General features: G+C 37.5%; 4 protein-coding genes across 4 annotated transcripts; 2 read left to right on the top strand and 2 right to left on the bottom strand.

The window, feature by feature from the left end:
• Positions 1 to 100: 100 nt before the first annotated feature.
• On the bottom strand, positions 101 to 2,214 carry LOC108991857 (peptide-N4-(N-acetyl-beta-glucosaminyl)asparagine amidase A). The gene has a single exon (XM_018966252.2). The coding sequence runs from the start codon at positions 2,074 to 2,076 to the stop codon at positions 307 to 309; it is 1,770 nt and encodes a 589-aa protein (XP_018821797.1). The 5' UTR covers positions 2,077 to 2,214; the 3' UTR covers positions 101 to 306.
• A 453-nt stretch (positions 2,215 to 2,667) lies between these two features.
• Positions 2,668 to 5,119, bottom strand: LOC108991796 (protein VAPYRIN-like). The gene is made up of 2 exons (XM_035691695.1): positions 3,988 to 5,119; positions 2,668 to 3,280 (listed from the first exon to the last, which is right to left on the bottom strand). Exons 1-2 carry the CDS (start codon positions 4,957 to 4,959, stop codon positions 2,861 to 2,863), a joined length of 1,392 nt encoding a protein of 463 aa, XP_035547588.1. The 5' UTR covers positions 4,960 to 5,119; the 3' UTR covers positions 2,668 to 2,860.
• Positions 5,120 to 8,311: 3,192 nt separating this feature from the next.
• Positions 8,312 to 14,899, top strand: LOC108991858 (sister chromatid cohesion 1 protein 1). Its single transcript, XM_018966253.1, has 21 exons — positions 8,312 to 8,364; positions 8,927 to 8,995; positions 9,136 to 9,194; positions 9,290 to 9,334; positions 9,436 to 9,455; positions 9,538 to 9,614; positions 9,932 to 10,043; positions 11,148 to 11,223; positions 11,314 to 11,392; positions 11,657 to 11,769; positions 12,266 to 12,339; positions 12,436 to 12,588; positions 12,893 to 13,058; positions 13,140 to 13,222; positions 13,313 to 13,499; positions 13,620 to 13,698; positions 13,859 to 13,992; positions 14,107 to 14,191; positions 14,287 to 14,399; positions 14,546 to 14,633; positions 14,741 to 14,899. The coding sequence occupies exons 1-20, from the start codon at positions 8,312 to 8,314 to the stop codon at positions 14,626 to 14,628; spliced, it is 1,860 nt and encodes a 619-aa protein (XP_018821798.1). The 3' UTR covers positions 14,629 to 14,633; positions 14,741 to 14,899.
• A 1,074-nt stretch (positions 14,900 to 15,973) lies between these two features.
• Positions 15,974 to 16,917, top strand: LOC108991798 (uncharacterized protein At5g39865-like). The gene has a single exon (XM_018966181.1). The coding sequence runs from the start codon at positions 16,100 to 16,102 to the stop codon at positions 16,802 to 16,804; it is 705 nt and encodes a 234-aa protein (XP_018821726.1). The 5' UTR covers positions 15,974 to 16,099; the 3' UTR covers positions 16,805 to 16,917.
• Positions 16,918 to 20,371: the final 3,454 nt, after the last annotated feature.

The following is a 20,371-nucleotide window of genomic DNA, read 5'->3' as shown; positions in this document are numbered from 1 at the left end:
ATTGAGATGAGCTCTTTACATTGATTACATCTTCTGCATACCATACCATACCATACCGTTCATCAAGCTAGGAAAGCTAAAAATTCCAAACGCACAGAAATAGAAGGCAAGAAGAAAAATCGACAAAATTTCAAATGCAAGTAGAAAACAAAACCAGCAGTTCCAATTAGTTTACATTATGATACAAAATGACATAGACAAGTAAGTAGATTGACAAAGATGTGACCCGCAATCATCACACGGATCGCAACCATTATTATTATTATTCGGTGAGTTATTGAAGAAGAATTCATGTGCAGCGGAAGTTTAGAAGGAAGAAATGCAATCAGTGGTGGTATTGCTTCCAATGAGCTTACCATCGGCCGCTTCCACAGAGCGCGAATAGCACTTAAACAAATCCCTGTAACTAAACCTCTGTCGAGTAAGTGCCGAACCGGAGAGTACCGAATGATCCCTCACCTCCATCCACCCTCTACTATCCTGCGAATTGTAAACAAGGCTCGAAAAGTCCCCATGCGAATACCTCTCACTCAATGTACGACTAACATTCGTGACAAGCAAATACGTATCCTTCTTCCTCTGCGGTCCCGGTTGCATTGAGGTAATGACACTCAGAGGGTATGTCCTCCTAACGCTTAAACGATTAACCGCTGTACCTCCTTCGTTCCTCACCAACACCTCTCTCCACGCCTTTGCCTTCTGCTTTACCAATTTATAAGCTCCATTCTTCACGAAATTTACCGAGCTCTTCAACCTGTAATCTTGCGAGAACACCGTGGTCAAGTTTCCTGCGCTGGACTTAACCCAACCCCCGAACTGAGCTTTCCTTTCTGCCTGTACCTTGAATGACCCATCAAGAAGCTTGAAATCTTCTCGACGTTTGATCTTTAGTCGAGGACTATTATAAACAACAGATCGAGCTTCGAGCCTCTTCGATGATTTGTGATCCACCCAAAGGTGCAAGTTCGCATTCACGAGCCAATACGAAATGCCTCCGCTCACTCCAAATCCATAGCTATGAACCTTGCCATCCAAAAGCCGGCCTAGAAACGGTGTCAAATCGAAGTCATAGCTAGGAAGGTTGAACGCTCCAATCCCCACAACCGGTTCCCAAAACAACGGGTTCACCCCACCCGTAAACATGACCGGAAACGGAGCCTCCGACCCGGCAAACTTTCCGTCGACTATCACAAAAACCTCTCTGTAAGATCCGTTACCTCGTCCAGTGGTCAAGTTGTTCGTTTCGATGTACGAATTTGGCGGGTTCGAGTACCAAAACTCGTCGTTTCCGTGAAAGGACACGTACAGTTCCAACACGGCTCGGTAAGTATTCCGCGGAATTCGAATTCTCTGGGAATACACATCCGATTCGCTCTCGATTCTGAACCAAGATCCCCTGTTGCCCCGATCGGATATCGGGATTATAAAATCGGCAGGTGTTTCATATAATCCCGCTAGACCTTGCCAGGAACGAACCCCACCCTTCTGTTGTTTATCCCTAAGAAACCCGAAGTTTTGATGGTAAACCAGTGACTGATCCTCGTCGGCGTTCTCCTTGTAATACAGGAACGTAACGGCAACGTGGTAAACGCCGGTGTAGACGTTGTTGACGATGTTTTCAAGCATCATGGTGACGTTGAGGTCAGAGCGTGAGAGGAGAGAGGAATACCTGGTGATGTCCTTTCGAACTTTCCAGAAGATTCCGCACTTGGTCGGTTCGGCTGTGCTGGTGCGAAGTAGCTCTGCGCCGCCTAGCCACAATCCGGCGATTCGATCGTATTGTTCGCCTCTGCATTCGGCGCGGAGTTCGAGGGAGACGTAGGACCATGGGGGAAGGCATTCGGAAGGCGGGGAGTAGCTTGTGGAGAAGGGAGGGGAGTTGATTGTGTTGGCGAAGGAGTGGCGGAGGATCTGGTGGGTACATGATGGGATTAGGAAATCGGACGGTAGGGGATGCGCGAGCTCCAAGTATTCTTGATGGTGGGATGAGACGTGGGATTTGGTGTAGCGATCTGGGGAGGAGAAGGGTGAGACAGGAACAATGAAGAACAGCAGCAGAAACAGGAAGATGGACATTTTTTTTTTTTTTTTTGTTAAAGTGGGAAAAAATAGTTCACTATTGTTTAATTTTTCTCTATTGTTTTATTTTCCTTTTGCCCATACAAAGCCTTTTTAGGAAGCTTCGAGGATTAGGAGTGTGTACGAATGATCTTCTGCAGTTGGTGAATGATTGCGTTTCAGTTACCAAAAAAATGGAATTGATGGTGTTGGATTTGAGATATTTAAACTTAGGTTGTGGTTGGATGTTAAAATGAATTAAGTTGAGATGATAAAATATTATTGGAATATTATTTTTTAATATTATTATTATTTTGAGATTTGAAAAAATTGAATTGTTTATTATATTTTATATTAGAATTTGAAAAAATTGTAATGATGAGTTGAGATGAATTGAGAGGAATTAAATAATCAAACGAAATTAGAATGGTGAATATAACAGGGCAATCAAGTATCAAAGGAATAGTGCATGATTCTGGCTTTGGATGATAGGAATGGCGTAACGTGAGTTTGCTATGTACAATACTGGTTGCGACCTGTATGCATTTAACGAGCTGATTGCTGATTCACTAAAAATATCATTAAGTTTCTGTCTGTACGCGTATGCGAGGAGGTATGATGAACCTTCTTGAATGTAATGGAACTCAAATCAAAGGTGTACACACATTCGAACTAAAATGCTCCATACAAGTTTTTTTTTTTTTAGAAAAAAAATGCTTGTTTTCTTGGCATTCCAACTTTTGTACCAGTTTCGGTAACTTGAGATATACAGTAACGGGGTTCAGGAGAAGGAAGATGGAAATTAACAAGTAACATCAGAAGAGTGGGCGCCCCTGCTTATGAGGAACTGCGAGATGTCATCATAGCCCAAGGCCCCAGCTATGTAGAGACTGGTAGTACCTTTGGCGCTCTTGGCATTAACATCAGCTCCCTTGTCCACCAATACCTCAATTGTCTCCATACTGCCACTGTGTACAGCCAAATGAAGCGGAGCATGGCCTTCGTTGTCCTGGCAGTCCAAGTCTACCCCGTATGCGACAAGCATGAGAGTTGCGTCCCTGTGCCCTTTCATTGCTGCTGCATGGAGGGCTGTCAACCCGTATTGATCACGGTAGCTGATGTCCGCACCCTTGCGCAGCAGCGTCTCAAGGCGCTCCAACTCTCCGCGCATTGCAGCCATTAGCACTGCTTCTCCTCGCTCCAGAGTCTCCACAACCTTTTTCTGCAACATCATTCAATCTTTTGATTATGCATAACGAATCAACGATGCATGATATAGCCATTCCTTCCCCTAACATCAATTTTTAATTACTAATAATTTGTAGATTAGATGATTTTGTCAATAATATGAGTCCGACTAATTTGGATTCTGGCACGACTTTCATTTCTAATAAGAAAATTAATTAGCCTAATTACGATTCTGTTAAGAAACATAAAAAGAACTTTGAAGGATCTTTTCAAACATAGATTACAAACCGACTAGCAATAAATAATTAAGAATAGTTGTTGAGAAGTGCTACACGGTATAGGAACAAACTCATCATGAATCTTATAAGAAGTTATCTCACTCTTTCTATTAGGTCTTGTATGGAGAAATAGTTGTTTCTATATGGTATCAGATCAGATTAACCTATGACTGATGATAGGCTCTTGCGACCTATTCACGATGATTGTATTAGAAATACTGACCCACACGTGAAGGGCTTGTTAAGAAGTCTCATACGGCTTAAGAATAAACTCATTCTAGATTTTATAAATAGTTACCTCATTTCTCTTATTAAGCGGTTTTTATGAAAAAAAATAAGTGTTTCGCAATATATATTTTTAAATAATAATATTTTTATAAATTGATATCATTTTTAGAAAATATTTTATAAAACCTATCTTCATTTTAATAACTGCTCTTTTTGTTCTTAACTCGAGACTTACATGTCCCTTGTCACGAGCAACGTCGAGCGGGGATCGCCCACGATCATTGGGGATTGTTGGGTCCGCACCCGATTCGATCAGCATCCCAACCATGCGCCGGTCCCCATTAGCCGCTGCCCTATAAAGCGCGGTGCGACCGTCCTTACTCCTCGCGTTTGCATCTGCACCCGATTCTAGCAACACCTTCGCACACTTAATACTTCCCTTGCTGGCAGCCAAATGCAAAATTGTACGACCCTCTTTGTCACTGGAATCCAGCGAAACATACCCCCTCATCCTTATTAAACTCAACATCTCATCCTTCCGATCAAACGCCACCGCCACGTGTACCTCACTCCATCCCTTGGATGAGTCCGCCGGAAAACTCGCATTATCCAATTTCACACGGGTTTCTATCTTCAACCCGGCTTCAACGAGCAAGTTAACCATCTCCTCCGAGGTGACCAGCTCAGTAGCGACTCGGAGGAGCGACTCTGCTTCCCTCGGTGACAACTCGGAGAGAACAGACTTCTGCCGCTTGATTAAGCTCCGGACGGCGTCCAAGTCTCCACACCTAACAGCATGGAGAAGAAGGATGGGACCCACAAAGGCGACCTTGAGCTTGAGGTCCTGAGTTGACACGTAAGGGATGGTGGAAAACCAGGAGTTGATGGAGTCCTGGCGAGTCGACTCGACAGAGCTAGAAACAAACTTGGCGGTTTTTATGAGGAAACGATCGGATGGTGAGCGAGGAAAGGTGGGTGGGAGTTGGATTTGGGGTTTGAGGATGATTTGAAATGTGGCGTAAGATAAGGGAGGAATAAGTCCACACGGTGGATTGACCAGGAATTTGTTGGGCGAGGAGGTTTGGACTTTGAAGGCTATGGGGGTGGTGGCGCAGAGTGACCGCAGGCGCACGTTAGCCCGGCATTTGCAGTTCAGTGCGAAGTCTAGGCGCACCTCTGGCTCTGACACTTCCACTAGTCTTTCCATTTCTAGAAAGAGGGGAGTGTTCGTGTTGGAGATGATAACCGCATGCCTTCCCTTTAACGAGAGCCCGTGATTCCGTGGGGGCTCTTCAATTAATCACCCTCCCCGTTTTGTATCTACGTTTGTCGTTTGTGAAATCCATACTAGACGCATGATTTGCATGCCATGTGACAATAGAGTCACTGAAACAGCTTGTTTCTTTTCTTTTTCTTTTTTTGAAATTGAAACAGCTTGTTTCAAACATTGTCGTTTTGGACCATATTTAATTTTTTTTTCAACACATTATAATAGAGTTTGGTTTGTGAAATAACATTTCCTCTCGGCATCTATATTTTATAAAACCGTGATCTCTAAAAGTATGAATCATCTTGTAATGTTTTTATGATAAGGACTATAATTCTAATAGGACTCATAGAAATATGAAATTCCCTTGTTTAATTTGTTCTTAGGCATCTTGTAAAATTATTTATGTTTTCTATAATGTTTTTATGTTAAGTGTTCGATTGAATGAGACTATTTGATAAAAATATTTTAAAGATAAATAAATAATAATAGGGGAATACTATTGTATTAATCGTGGTATGTATAAATCATGTTTTTTGCTTAATTTTAAAAAATATAGAATGTAAATTCAGGTTTTATTTATTTTTTCTATTTTTGGAGGGAAGAAACTGCTCCTCATTATTATATACTAATTTACAAATGGTCACAATCAAACAAAAAAAAAAAAGTAAATTAAAAAAAAAAAAAAAGATATGCTAGAAATACAAATAGATACCACAAAGGGTCCAACGCACTAATGTGGCCTTACCAACACACTAATGTGGCACGTTGCCACATCTCCCTCCATTATTTTTATTTTTCCTCTCTCCCTTTCCTTTTCCCCTCCCTCTTTCCCTCTTCGTCGGCGTTGTCTACCCGCAGCGTAGTTCCTGACCACCATAGCCAATAGATGAAGACTGTCGACTATGCAAGTCGTGCATGAAACATGCACCAATGTTCACGGCAAGCTCACAGCACTACCATGAGCTCTATGTCTCCTCTGGCGGTCGCTACTTGAACCGGCGAAAACTTTTGTCGACTCAAGGGTGGATTTTACCATCCCGGCCAACTAACGGAGTCGTTGACCACGCACATAGTGCGCGGAATGTGCACCAATGTGTACGACAAGTTCACAACACTATCGTGAGCTCCACATTGGCGGTGCTGCTCGAGCCATGGCGGGCTCAAAGAGAAGGCACGGGAAGAGGGCAGGGGTGGCAGATACCGAGAGAGAGAGAGAGAGAGAGAGAGATGACACATTAGTAATAGAGCATTGCTATTCATAAGCCCATACACCACACACCAAATTTTTTTTATTTTTTTAAAATTTTTTTAAAGTTTTTTTTGGTTTTATTATTCTTAAAATAATTGAATTATTCTACTCATAATACATATACCATATATTTGGTAAGAGAATAAAATTAAAAAAATCATAAAAAAGATGGTGTGTGGTGTATGAAGTTTAGGAATAGAATTTTTCTTAGTAATATGCCACATCAGTATGTGAAATTCATTTGTTAGACTTTTTTATGTCTATGGTATTTTTTTAAAGAAAACTGCGTTTCATAATTTAAATTTAACGAGACTTATATTAACAAAAGATCATAAAAAAAAAAAACTTTTATCTTTTTATAATAGAAAGAAGAATAATATTCATGCAATTATTTTACAACCAGGCATTGTAATAACATCACTTCATCAAAAATATTAAAAAAAATTATTTTTGTATAATATATATAGGTATAATTATTGTCTTTTAAAGTATATAGTTGAAGATTTACAAGTCCCAACTCTCTTTCAAAGAGTCATCTCTTCACAAGGAAATCTTGTAATACAGGGAGTGTTTAATTAAGATTTATTTTCTTTCGCTAACTTTCCTTAATCAAACCCTATCGCACACCCCGACTTCTGGCAAACCATGGTTTGAAAGTACTCTTTTTTTTTTTTTTTTAAGTAGGTTATGAGAGTACCTTTGTATCACCGCCGGCTTGGAGACAAGTTCAATTCATTTAAACTAGCTAAGTTCATCCCATATATATGATTCCTATGAATTGCAATTCATTTATAAGAAAAACCAACTTTATCTAATGTCGACATGTTTATGATATGATAGTTTTTGGCATACCATCAAACTAATGTGGCATGCCACGTCAATATTCTCTGTGTCAATGCCAAATCATGCTTACAAATATCATGTATTAAAATGTTTTTGTAAAATTAAGGAAAACTTAGTTAATGTTCATTTATGATTAACTCCTGTTTTTTTTTTTTTTTTTGGTGGAGCTAACCACTTGAGGTATTAAATAATCACATTAAAATATTAAATTATAGTCTAATTTACTCAACGGAAAACACTACTCTCACATGGTAGTGTCACCGATTTTTTTATACCGATTCAACGTTTTTTTAATTAATGGTTAAGAAAGTATTTTTTAATAAATGTATGATTTTTTTGTAATTTTTTAGAAATAGTGTTTAAAAAAAGTTTTGAAAAAAATACTTTTTGGCCGTTCGTGATCACCCATTACTCAAAGGAAAAAACTAAAGTCACCGATGATGGGTCCTATACTTTTTTTTTTTTTTTTTAACTTAGTAATTAAGAAATTAATTTTTAATAATGTTGTATTTTTTTTAAAAACAATGTTTAAGGATATAAAAAAAAATAAAAAAAATACAATAAAAAAACTAAATGTCCTTATCGAAACCTATTATCGGTCTACACCATCGGTGAGTGTAGCACGATTCTTAGGTATTATTTAAATATTAAGTTGAGATAAAATTAATTAAGGTGAAAGTTGAATAAAATATTATTTTTTAATATTATTATTATTTAAAAATTTTAAATTATTTATTACATTTTATATAAAAATTTAAAAAAATTATAATAATAAAATAAGATAAAATACCGGCCTTACTCAAATTGCCTAACAAACTAGACACGAACCGAAGAATGGCAGTGGAAAACCGGTGATCCTGTGGGGCCCGAAAAGGCAAAAGCTCAAAAACGGCCGAGTCCACAGGTTCGCTATCGTTACCCATGGTAGCAATCATCTGCTTTATCGCACAATCATGAATCGGGCTTGCTCCTAACCGTTGCCTCTCCTGATAGCGCCAAGAGTTCCATGCGGCTCGCGCCACTGTATCCCCTACACCTCCTCACTCTGTCATAGCGGGTAATTAGTTGTTTCGGAGAATAAAAAACACACCACTCTTATTCTCAGCTCTCTCCCTCTGTCACTGCGATTTCCCCCCTGTTCTTCTTCCTCCTCCCCTCTCTAACTCTCTGGTTCTAGTTCCGTATACTCACTGTAAAATGTTCTACTCGCACCAGCTTCTGGCTCGCAAAGCCCCGATGGGGCAGATTTGGTACTCATCATTGCCATTCATTTCCAATGATGTCTAGCTTTTGATTCTTGCATTAATGGATACTGATTATGTATTGAATTCGAACGTCCTATTTCTGTATGCTAAAAATTTCTTAGAATACAGAAACATTTTGACTCACCCTCTATTTTTTGTTTGTTCTGTCTCTGTTTTCTAGCACATCTTCTCCAAGTAAACCCAATCATCTTAACCGTGTCTTTTTTATTTTCATTATAATTCCCGTAAATTCTATCTATTCGTGTTTTGAAATATTTCCACGAATTTACTGTCTCTGGATTATGGAAGCCTGTGAATCATAGTTTTTATGTAACTTCTCTCAGTCTACTTGAACTCGAATACACGAGTCGTAACTTCTGAAAGCTCAAGCTCTGATCTAGAGATTGAATTTGAAAATAGGTTGTAGTTTTTCTGAGTTACTTTTTTTTTTTTTGCCCCATATATTACATGAATTGGATTTATGTAACTCTGTCGATGAAATCTCTGCAGCGTTCACATTGCCTGTTCATTTGGATGTCTAATTTCTCTCTCTCTCTCTTTGATGAAGGATGGCTGCGACTATGCATGCAAAGATCAATCGGAGAAAGCTCGACAAGCTCAACATCATCAAGATCTGGTTATTTTTTTATTAATTAATTGTCGTGATTACTAATATTTCCATTGAGGTTTCTTCTACTTCAAAGGCCTTCTACTTACTCTCGGGCTTACTTTTCCAATTTTTTCATATATACCACGCGCGCTCGCGCGCATGTACAGTGAAGAGATTTTGAATCCTTCAGTTCCTATGGCCCTCAGACTCTCCGGGATTCTCATGGGTAATCGTTCACTACCTCTCTGCCTCTCTCCCTCATTTTTCTTCCATGCAAATCTCTGTTTTCGTGCACTCACAAAGACTCCGCGTCGTTCTCAGGTGGGGTTGTGATTGTCTACGAGCGAAAAGTCAAAATCCTCTACGGTATATTTGTTTTCTAGTCGCGCACTAATTTAATTTCAAACCTCAAATTCAGTATTTATTTTATATATCTCATGCGTGGGTAACTCTGATTTGCTTCACAGATGATGTTACCCGTCTTCTGGTACGTACTTACGTGAACTTCTCAAGTCTCCATTGCACTTTTGTTTTATGATTTTTTTTCCTTTCAATTTTGGTGTTCTCAGGTTGAAATAAATGAAGCATGGAAGGTGAAAGCTGCTCCAGACCCCACTGTCCTCCCGAAAGGAAAATCCCAAGCCAAGTCAGTCACAGTTTCTCTTTGGTTTTTACATTCATCCACACTTCGACGCATTTGTAAGTAGTTAGCTAATTTGGAAAATGGTCTATTGTGGCATTAATTTATCTATTCACAAGCAAATTAAACGGCGCAGTTTAACGTCGGTTAGAATCGACCAATACGCATTTTCCTTTCAGAAACTACGCATTAAAGTATATTACTATAATACCATATTGTATATTCCGCCTATTGCCAAGCGAGCAAGGCATGGTGGAAGAGTAAGAAGTTAAATTTATATCTATTTAGTTATGGTAATTTGGTTTGACTCGCCTTGTTTGCAGGAAAGAAGCAGTGACATTACCTGAGAACGAAGAGACAGATGTTGGAGATATTGAACAGTCCCTCAATTTTTCCAATACCCGGGGCTTCCAACAGACCGCCTATTTTGCCATGGTAATGTAAAGGAGACACCCTACATTACCTAAAGACCGAAACTTATTATGATCATGCATCATCATCAAATTTTATGAAGTCCCGTTAGGTCAATCATGTCTTTGGAAAAAAATATAGTGGAGGCATAAGGTGGAAGAGAAGAAATATACCAGCGTGTCTTCTGCACAATCACATGCTAAAATCAATCAACAGCGAATCATTTTCACTCTGACTGATGTGTTTGACGCATTTACACAGTCACCCATCAATCGTGAAGGTCTTCTTTCTTTTTCGCATAATCCTCTTCGTTGCTGGGTGCATATACATGCATACATATTGCAACTCCTTCCACAGTAATATGTTAACTCACACTCATCCCAATTAGTTAGGGTGGGTCTATGACTATCTCATATGATCTCATCTATCATATTATAATTTTTTTAAAATTTCATACAAAAATATAATAAATAATTTAATTTTTTTAAATTCTCAAATAAAAATAATACTAAAAAATTATATTTAATAATATTTTATTCAACTTTCAACAAACTATCATATCTCATCTGAACTCTATATCCAAATCTATCCTTAAAATATGTCTGAACAAAATAGGCCCCCAGGTAAATACTTTTGTTGGCTTATATTAAAATATAATATAAATAATTAAATTTACTTCTTTCTATTAGTTTAAATTTTTGAGATAAGTGATGATTTTCTTTATATAAAAATAAAAATTTTGAGTTTGAATCTTATTTCTATGCTCTTTATCTTATTTAATTAAATATTTAACGGAATGTATCCACGCATTAAAAGAAAGTCTAACCCACACCCAAATTAGTGTTAAGAATATAATAAAAAAACTGTCATATCCATGCAGAATGCACAAAACGCAGTTTTCGTGTTTTTCAACTTTTGATAGTCATTACAAATGTATCACAATGTCTCTTCTTGTGAAACTATCCCTTTCCTCCACTTAAGCTGGGCGTGAGATGTCTTTCTATTTGTGAAATTTCTTCAGAAAATTATCAAAGGTGGTAATGGTCCAGACATACTGTAATAGAACCAGAAATAGAGTTGATGAAATATCCTCCAAAATTATTCAGAGTGAACTTTTTGTGTTTGCAGCGACTGGACACGATGGATGAACCTTACACTAATGATAATGCAAGGGAGGAAGATCCGTGCCAAAACTTTCATCAAGGTTAATTTTTTTTATTCCTAATATCAGCCTCCTTCCTATTTTTAATTTGGACCATATATGTTGCTAATATCTGCTACTCTGTCAAATCAGCCGATGCGGATAACATCACCTTATTTGAACGTTTTGATTCATACCAAGCCAACGCAGATATGTTCAATCGCTTTGAAAGGTTAAATCCATTGGAATGGGTATTTTAAATGTTAGGCAGCGTGCAATTCCTTTTTCTTACCTTTTTTTACTCCATGGTAAAGTATTTTAGGCCACCGCGTTTTTTACAAGTATGACCATATGCATAATAAAACTTGGAATATCAATGGTTAAGAATTCAAAAAATTTGAATGAAACGATCCCACATTTGCAGATCTGAAATGGATCTTGATAATCCTCGGTGTTGATTGAAGTTCTTATACAATTCTTCGTTCATCGGACGCAGATTTGATATTGAAGGGGATGATGAGACGCAGCTGAACTTCAATTCAGGAGAGCACACGGAAATCCCAACGACCCTCCTACCCTCCCCTCATAGACACGATAATCCTCTAAGAGGTAAGAACAATGATGCTTTTTAAAGCTTTCAACTCGGCTTAAATAATGCGAAACTTTCACTTGTCTTCTTAATTAGTTCGATTCCAGAGACGCCTAAGCATGCACTACACTCCTCTTCGTTTATTTGCTTCATTTTCACGCCTATATTCCCCCCCGCGAGAAAAACTCAGGATACTTCTCTTGAATGTCGCTTGCAAAAAGCATCTGATATAGTAGGTTGAATAGCAAAGAAAGAGAAGCACAGATTGCAGGTTTTTTTGAGATGGTGTTTTCGATTTGGAAAACCTAGCAAGCTTTATACGATGTTACCTTGGATAATTGCAATGAACTAATTACTGGGTTTTCTTAGTTCCATTGATTAAATGTATTAGTATCTGTCTAACTGAGATAGAAATTATCAGATTCTTAGTTGAACATGTGGACGTTTATCTGAATTTCTCACCGTCAAAAAGAAATCTATAAAGCTGTGTGCGCTAACCTCTAAGCCCTTCTGCAGCTGATGAATTTCAATACCAACATCCAGATCACCAGGTCAATCGGACATCTGACGAATGCAAGGAAGCTAGACAGGTAGCATAATTTAACATCGTGTAACCCCAGAACTAAGTGTGAAGAATATAAGAAAAGAAACCATACAAACTTAACCAAGAAAGTTTGGTGAAGCAGGATCAAGAAAGGCAGGGAGTAAAAAGAAGAAAAACTAGAAGACCAACAGCCTCTCTCATGGATTATGAACAAACCGTGATCCCCGGTCCTATATACCAGTCTTGGCTTCAAAATGCCTCAGATATTGTCTCAAGAAGGGGAAGAAAGAGAAAGGTTTGTCCCGGCTTCAATTTATTCGATTCTATATAGCACTAACACAGAGATTTTGTTTGACCACTAAAGTTGTGCCATGATTAAAGCGAACTTTTTACTTGACTAGCTAAAATGCAAAGGAAAATTGAACTGGTTATATCATATCTTAGACTCATATTGAGTTGGGAAAGATCTCGGACATTATTCTGAAACATGGATTTTTTAAAGATTGGTTTACAAAGAGTAAAATTTTGCGTAGTATAGAGAAAGCAATTATCTCAGTATTCCTGGGTTACAATAAAAGTATTTGTACTTTTTGTTGCAGCACATGGAGATCATGTCTACTATGAAGATAGCTAACCTCATGGAATTGCCGCCGGTTGTACTAATTGGTGGTTTATTTATAAATGGAAGTAAAGCAGTCCATTATCCACCACCTCTTCTCGAGCTATGGATGAAAAGCATCCAACCTCCCCATGGCTCAGCTTCTGGTTGTAATACACATTTCTTTTGAGAATTTCCTCTTGAAAAGAACTAGAGGATAGAGTGATAAACAGTGCTTTTGCATGCAGAAAGGACCTCTCCACCCCTGCCACCAGAACCAACATCATTTTCACCACCAGAAAGAGCACATTACCAAGAGTCAATAGGATTTGTAAGCCGCTCCACCAATCTGTTGCTTTACTTTAATATCTTCCAGGAAAAGAACTCCCCGGTATATATCTGACCATTTATAAATGCGAAGCCTTTTGAAGAATTTCATAGTGGAGCTGGCTCCCAGTCATTGGGAGTTTCCATAGAGAAGCAACGGACAAATGTCTTCAACCATGAAATCCCAACTGAATTCCTCATGGATGAACTACGGGCCAACCTTATGAACAATCGGGTGAGGGTAGCTGAAGCCAATCCGATGGTCACACCTGGGAATTCTGGTATAATGATCTATCTTCTTTGAATAGATTGTATTTCTCACTTTTCTGGGGAAACTCTTGACGTTATCCAATGTTTATGAGGATATTCTACTTCAATTTTTTGCATGATGTAAATTATAGTTGACGAAGCAAGATCCATTCCTAGCTCAGCGTCTGGACATGGTGTTCTCTCACATAATTCCGAAGTCAATTCAGGAAGGTCAGTAGTTATATTTCGTGAATTGCCATTCGGTCTTCAAGTAGTGACAACTATATTGCACATGTTAGGGCCTACAAGGCTACAAATGTAATGTGCTTCATTCCAAAACTGTGTGATGGATTTTGACTGTTGAAGTACCAAGTTTCCACGTGTCCAACAGGAAAAGGCCTTATTCGTCATCTAGACACAGCAGTGGTGGCCTTGAACCAGTGGCTGAGGAGAATCCGTGGAAGCATTCTGACCCCAATTTTAAGTTAACAAGGTTGTCTGAAAATGGCCCGACACCTGATCAAGGTATATGACTTGGCAATCCTTCTCAATTGGTGCATCGAGCATAGCTTTAGCCTTTAGGAGTAGTTTCTCTATATAGTTGAGCATTGTACCTCACCTTATCAAACATTTTTGCAGATCTGTTTGTGGAAACTGGAGTGACTCAAACACAACATGAAAGCATCAACCCTCCCGTTGACAAGATGACTGATTCTATTCGAATGTATAATTCCCTTTTTACATCTGTTGAATTCTCCAATCCAGAAGTGATTTTGAATTTATAACTAAATCAAGCATGTTCCTTTGACATGCCTGTAGGCAGATGAAAGCGCATTTTGACACACCGGGAGCCCCTCAAGTAGAATCCCTGAACAACCTAGCAATTGGAATGAGTAGAAAAGGAGCCGCCTTGCTCTTTTATCAGACTTGCGGTACACATCCCAATGATCCCATCCATGTTTACTTCCCCAGCCTACTATAGCACTACACTGCTAACTTTGACTGTTAAAATCAGATCGCAACGTCCGAAGTTTTTCAACTAAGAAGCAACTAACGTAACTGGGTTTTTGATGTGTAGTTCTGGCTTCTCGAGATATCCTGAGAGTAGAGCAAACGGTGCCTTTCGGGGACATCCTCATCTCTAGAGGGGCAAAGATGTGACAGATGTAAGTACCTTAAATTCATAGTTTTTCTGTGATGGTGTATTTCCCTTACTGGTTTAGGACATCGGGTTTACTATGAGAACATTTTGTTTTGTTTTTTGCCGTCGCAGCTTATGTTGCACTGATAAATACAGGAATCGAAGAGCTTGTGTAGACCCCAGGATTAGTAAAGGGGGGTTCTCCCCTGTTTCTTTATGGTTGAAATACTATATACTTTCGTGATTTATCATTTATCTGATACATCCTATACTAGCAATAATTTAGCACTCTTATCATTTTCCCCAACAGTTCATTTATAGCTCTGGATGTTGTTGGGTAACTAGTTCCAACTTCCAAGCATGTTCTTCCAAACACTGCAGATTAGTCCCTCCATTAAATTGAAATAAATGGCCCGTCGTGACAATTAAAACTGATAAAAAAAAAACAAAAAATTCTATTTATCATTTTTTTCGTCATCCTCTTTTTAATATTTCATTCTATGAGGTGGCATTATATAATTAGCCCACAAACTGAATGTGACGAATAATCTTCTATTATTTAATATCACATAATGATACAGTGGAAAGATAATAATAAAAAGAAATGGTAGATAAAATTAATTAAAAAAAAACCAAATCGAGAGGATTCTTCGTTTTATAAGAGTATATTGTTTCTAGGCGAAGGGTTTTTCTTTTTTTTAAGTGGCCAGAAGTGGACTACAAAGGACCAAAACCGCGAGCAACGGCTGGAAATCACCGCGGGCGCATAAAACACGGGAGTAACGGCTGGAAATCACCACGCGCACAAAAGTTTGGGCTGGCACCTTGTTTTGTAGCGAAGAACAACTCATAATCCCACATGTAATTAATATTTTAGTTATGATGATTCCTCAAGTGTGCGCGCCGTGTGCGTGCTTTGACCATAAGGATATGGACGGGATAATCCAGAAGTTTTGAACTTTTGCAGTACACTTTTGGTAGTTTTAAAAATTTATGCGATCAATCATATTAATAAAATATAAAAATAAATACCTATAAATTTTTGTTTCTTTATATGTATGGCATTACTTACGCACAATTACATACTAAAACTTTTTAAAAGCCAAGAGGATAATATCAATTTTTACAAAGAGATTCCCATCTTGGACTAATAATTATCATTTCTTTAAAAAATGATTAGCTTTCATTTAATATTGTTTTAAACACATTTTGTTCCCGCCTAGAAGAATAGTGAATACTGGATGACATCACTTGCTTAATTACGGTTTCATTTATGATTTTTATTTTTATTATTTGAGGCTTTTTTTTATTTATTTTATTTCTAGCCCTTACCATAATGAGCTCTTTTTCATTTTTAAGTTGTAGCCTCACCACTTAAACAGGTTATAGCCTCACCAACCACTGAAAACTGCACCCCCCTCTTTAACTCTTTCCTCTCACCTTCCAGCCTCCTAAAAAACCCAACCCCGGACCTCCCTCTCTAAACAGTCAATGTGGGCACCATGGTTGAGATCACCAAGCAGGGTCCGCACCACATCAAAACGAACCTCACCTAACTTCTCTTGCTCATCCTTCAAAGACATACAAAGCCTCTGTGGAGAAGAATCCAACCCCCAACCCGCATCCCCCAAGTCTCCCTCCATTTTCCGCCGTGTCCGGATCTCCACTTCACTACTCCGTGCCTGGGTTCACCGTAATGCACCACAACCATGCATCACATTCCCCGGTGCCGATCAACGCATCGTGCTCTATTTCACGAGCCTCCGCGTCGTGCGCAAGACCTTCAATGACTGCAGGGTCGTCAGGTCGATTCTCCGAGGCTTCCGCGTCTCGATCGACGAACGAGATGTGTCGATGGACGCCCAGTTTTTAGACGAGCTGCAGGGGATCATAGGTTGTACGAAATTGAGCCTACCGATGGTTTTCATTGGGGGGAGATATATTGGCGGGGCCGAGGAGATCGGACGGCTCCACGAGAGTGGGGAATTAAACAAATTGATCGCAGGGTTGCCAGTGGTGGACCCGGGCGCATGTGATCTCTGCGGAGGGCTCAGATTCATTTTATGTGATCTGTGTGATGGGAGCCACAAAGTGTTCGTGGAGAAAATCGGGTTCAGAAGCTGCACCGTTTGCAATGTGAACGGTCTGATCAGGTGTTCTTGTTCTTTCGTGCTCCACCGCAGCCTCACCAAATAATAACGTAGGAAAACCCCTCAAAATAAGGTTTCTTTTTGTCCATTTTAAGGAGTACAGTTCATGAGAGAGCTATCTGTATCTAAATTGTTATTAATGGACCGCTCTTTTTGCCACATTGAATATGTTATTTACATCAAGACTCTCTTATCGTATTGCAAGTGCAGGCACAACGTGTTAGTAATAGTATGTATGTCCTGTTGGAAGTAGTACTTGTCATGTTCTTCTTCGCCAGGAATCCCTATTAACCCACCAACAGAGATTCATTATTATTGGAGTAGGAAAACTGGAATCGAATTGATTTTTTAATAAGAACTGGTTCATTCATAATTCATTGAATTAGAAGATTTAATTTGGATGAATTGATTTTTTAATAAGAACTGGTTCATTCATAATTCATTGAATTAGAAGATTTAATTTGGATTCGGAATGGTACAACCAAATAGAGAAAATATATATATATATTTATTTATATATGTAGTATATATTTTGTTGAGAATCATATATATATATATAGTATTAACTGTCAATGTGTGATCCATATTATTTAACCAAGATTGTGCTTGGACAGCAGGATGATCTTGGGAGATTGGCATAAACGTCTCTATAGTTCAAGTACTGTACTACCATATTAAAGAAGTTGCTTTTTGTGCGCATTGGGAATTTAGGAGCAGCACACTCTGGATAAGGCGAAAATTAATTACGTAAACTTAATGCACAAACATCTCTCTTCAAATCAAATGTAATAAATGACGGTCAGTCCACGGAATAAAAAGGGAAATAGATGTACTTAACGGTAACGTACACAGTAAAAACTTTGCTAATCTGCGTGCAAATTCCGTAAAATACATCCTATCAGGGCTCTAGAAAAAGGCTTAGAGAGAAAATGGGGGAACTTGTAATCTTGTTGGAGGCATTGTGTACGGGTTTTCTGCGGTCCTTGGGCCCAAATTGGGCCTACTTAAGTACTCGACCGAGTGTAACAACCATGCCATGTGCAATCCCGTTTCACAATTTGAATCAAATGGTTCAAACTAGGGGTGAAGAGTAACCGGCGGAACCGACCGGAACTGGTCGAAATAGTTGGAGAATCGGTCCGTCGGTGATCCAAAACCTTATTAAAATTAGTATATTTTCATTGCATATAAGTCTTTTTGTCATAAATAACTAGTCACGAGTAATCATTTTTCTTATTATATATATATATATATATATATATATATATAAAATATCGTGTTGCATGGGTTAAAAGGTTCTGCTGACAATTGGGAGTCACAAACACTCCATCTAGACGAACTTGACTTGGCTCTAAAAACAAACAAACAAAAGTGATATTTAAAGCGCCGGATATGAATAATTGGTGGGTATGCCGTATCGTGAATGTGTCAACAAAAGTAGTAAGTGATCAGTATGCCCCATCGTGAAGGTAATCAATATATTATATATAATATATTATGACTAAGTCAGGATGAACGTGTGTGGCTGGCAAGCCGATAAGGTGGGCAAACCAGTGGAATTAATATTGTTACCCATGTGAGCAAGGGACTCACCAAAAGACCATCTAAGAAATTCTGTATCATTGGAATTATCCTTCAAAACATTTGATTACCATATTTTCAAAACAATAATAAATAAAAAAACACTATGCAACATAAAACTCTAAGATCATGTTTGGATAGTAAAATGAAATGAAATAATTTTAAATAAAAATAAAAAATTGAATAAAATGAGATGGTTTTAATATTTTATTATATTTTGTATAAAAATTTAAAAAAATTATAAAATTTAGATAAGATGAGATAAAATTATTTTTATATTGAAACGGGGCATAAATCTTATAAATATTAATTAAGTTTTCTTTCTTAAAAACCAGTAGGGGTGTAAACTCAAACCGGAAAACTGGACCGGACCGAACCGGACCGGTTTTACCGGTTTTGAACCGGTCCGGTCCGGAACCGGTTTTTAAAACGTAAAAACCGGCCGGTTCCGGTTCCGGAATTTTTTGGACCGGACCGACCGGACCGGTTGATTAAAAAAAATAAAAAATAATATTTTTATATATAAGTTTTATACAAAATATTTTATATATATTAAATATTAATATATATAAGTTTTATATATAATGTATAATTATAAATTTTTATGTGAAATTTTATATATAACATATATATTCATATATGAAATAATTTCTTATTATAATTTATAAATTATTACATAAAATGTTAATACTAAATCACTAAAAGTTTATAACTAATACTAATATATAACTTATAACTATACCAATAGTCTAATATTAATACTATTATATAGTCTAATATATTAATAAAAGTATAAAACAATTTTTTTTAAATCAATTTTTTTTTTTTATAAACAAATTTTTAATGACAAATTGTGAAATTTATATTTTTAAAAAATCAGAAAACCGGACCGGAAACCGGTAAAACCGGAAGTACCGGTTTAGGAGGGTAACCAGTGCGTAATCGGTTTTGAAAAATATAAAACCGGTACATACCGGTTCGGTCTTAGATTTTATCCAAAACCGGACCGGACCGGACCGATTACACCCCTAAAAACCGGCAAGTTTAGCTCTAAAAAAGGGTCTTTATACGTAGTTTAAGGTTGTGTTTGGATGTTGAAGTGAGTTGAGTTGAGTTGAGTTGAGATGATAAAATATTGTTAGAATATTATTTTTTAATATTATTATTATTTTAAAATTTGAAAAAGTTGAATTATTTATTATATTTTGTGTTGGGATTTGAAAAAATTGTAATGATGAGTTGAGATGAGTTGAAAGTGGTTTAAGTTCCAAACGCATCCTAAAAGTAATAATTGACCTTTTTGTCAAAACAACGCCAGCCCCCATTATTATGATGACAAGGATATAAAATTAGAGAGGACGGGCACGTGCACAAGACGTAATCCTCCAAGCTGGAGAAACAGATAGAATTACGTTTATTATTTATTTTCTAATTTTATTCTTATCAAATTAGCACAAATTAAGTAACAATCAAACAGAATTTCCGTATCAATTAGGCAAAGGCGCAGTTTGCCAGTATGTACTATGTACAGGGAAGGGTGACGTGTCAGTTGAGCACTTTGGCCACTTAAAATGAATTAAAAATCCCGTGAGAAAATTCTAAGAACAGCTTCAAAAACTATGCAATCAATCATTTTCAGATACTTGGAATTTTTAGATCCTGGGGCCAATTAAACTTGTGATCGACCAGTCCTTAGAGAGCCCTCGACCCCTTAGAATTAATACAAATCCTTGATTTATTGCAAAAAATGAATCTCATCTATATATATATATATATATTGATGATTTTATATATGTTATTTTAAAAATTTACTCGTATACTTATATCTATTTTTTTTCCATGTACATGTCTAATTTCTTCTATTTAAAATGTTAAAATTCGATTAAAATCTCAAAAATGTCTTAAATTTCTCTGCAAATTATCCTGACTAAACTCTACGCCGTCGCTTTAAACTGCAATCAACTTGACAGAATTAATTGATTGATTTTTCTTCTTGAAGTTGAAGTAAATAAAACGACAGGTGCATAAATCA

The sequence above is a fragment of the Juglans regia genome, chromosome 7 (genome assembly GCF_001411555.2).
Source record: "Juglans regia cultivar Chandler chromosome 7, Walnut 2.0, whole genome shotgun sequence".
Lineage (NCBI taxonomy): Eukaryota > Viridiplantae > Streptophyta > Magnoliopsida > Fagales > Juglandaceae > Juglans > Juglans regia.
Note: the sequence above shows the minus strand (reverse complement) of the source record. Positions and strands in the feature narration are given on the sequence as shown.

Excerpts from the sequence above, each read along its gene's own strand:
- LOC108991796 (XM_035691695.1), bottom strand. The coding sequence starts at position 4,959 with ATGGAAAGACTAGTGGAAGTGTCAGAGCCAGAGGTGCGCCTAGACTTC. Across the intron at positions 3,281-3,987 it reads TTGCTCGTGACAAGGGACAT|AAAAAGGTTGTGGAGACTCT; the intron begins GTAAGTCTCGAG and ends ATGATGTTGCAG.
- LOC108991798 (XM_018966181.1), top strand. The coding sequence starts at position 16,100 with ATGTGGGCACCATGGTTGAGATCACCAAGCAGGGTCCGCACCACATCA.
- LOC108991858 (XM_018966253.1), top strand. The coding sequence starts at position 8,312 with ATGTTCTACTCGCACCAGCTTCTGGCTCGCAAAGCCCCGATGGGGCAG. Across the intron at positions 8,996-9,135 it reads CTCAACATCATCAAGATCTG|TGAAGAGATTTTGAATCCTT; the intron begins GTTATTTTTTTA and ends GCGCATGTACAG. Across the intron at positions 13,059-13,139 it reads TCCCCATGGCTCAGCTTCTG|AAAGGACCTCTCCACCCCTG; the intron begins GTTGTAATACAC and ends TTTTGCATGCAG.
- LOC108991857 (XM_018966252.2), bottom strand. The coding sequence starts at position 2,076 with ATGTCCATCTTCCTGTTTCTGCTGCTGTTCTTCATTGTTCCTGTCTCA.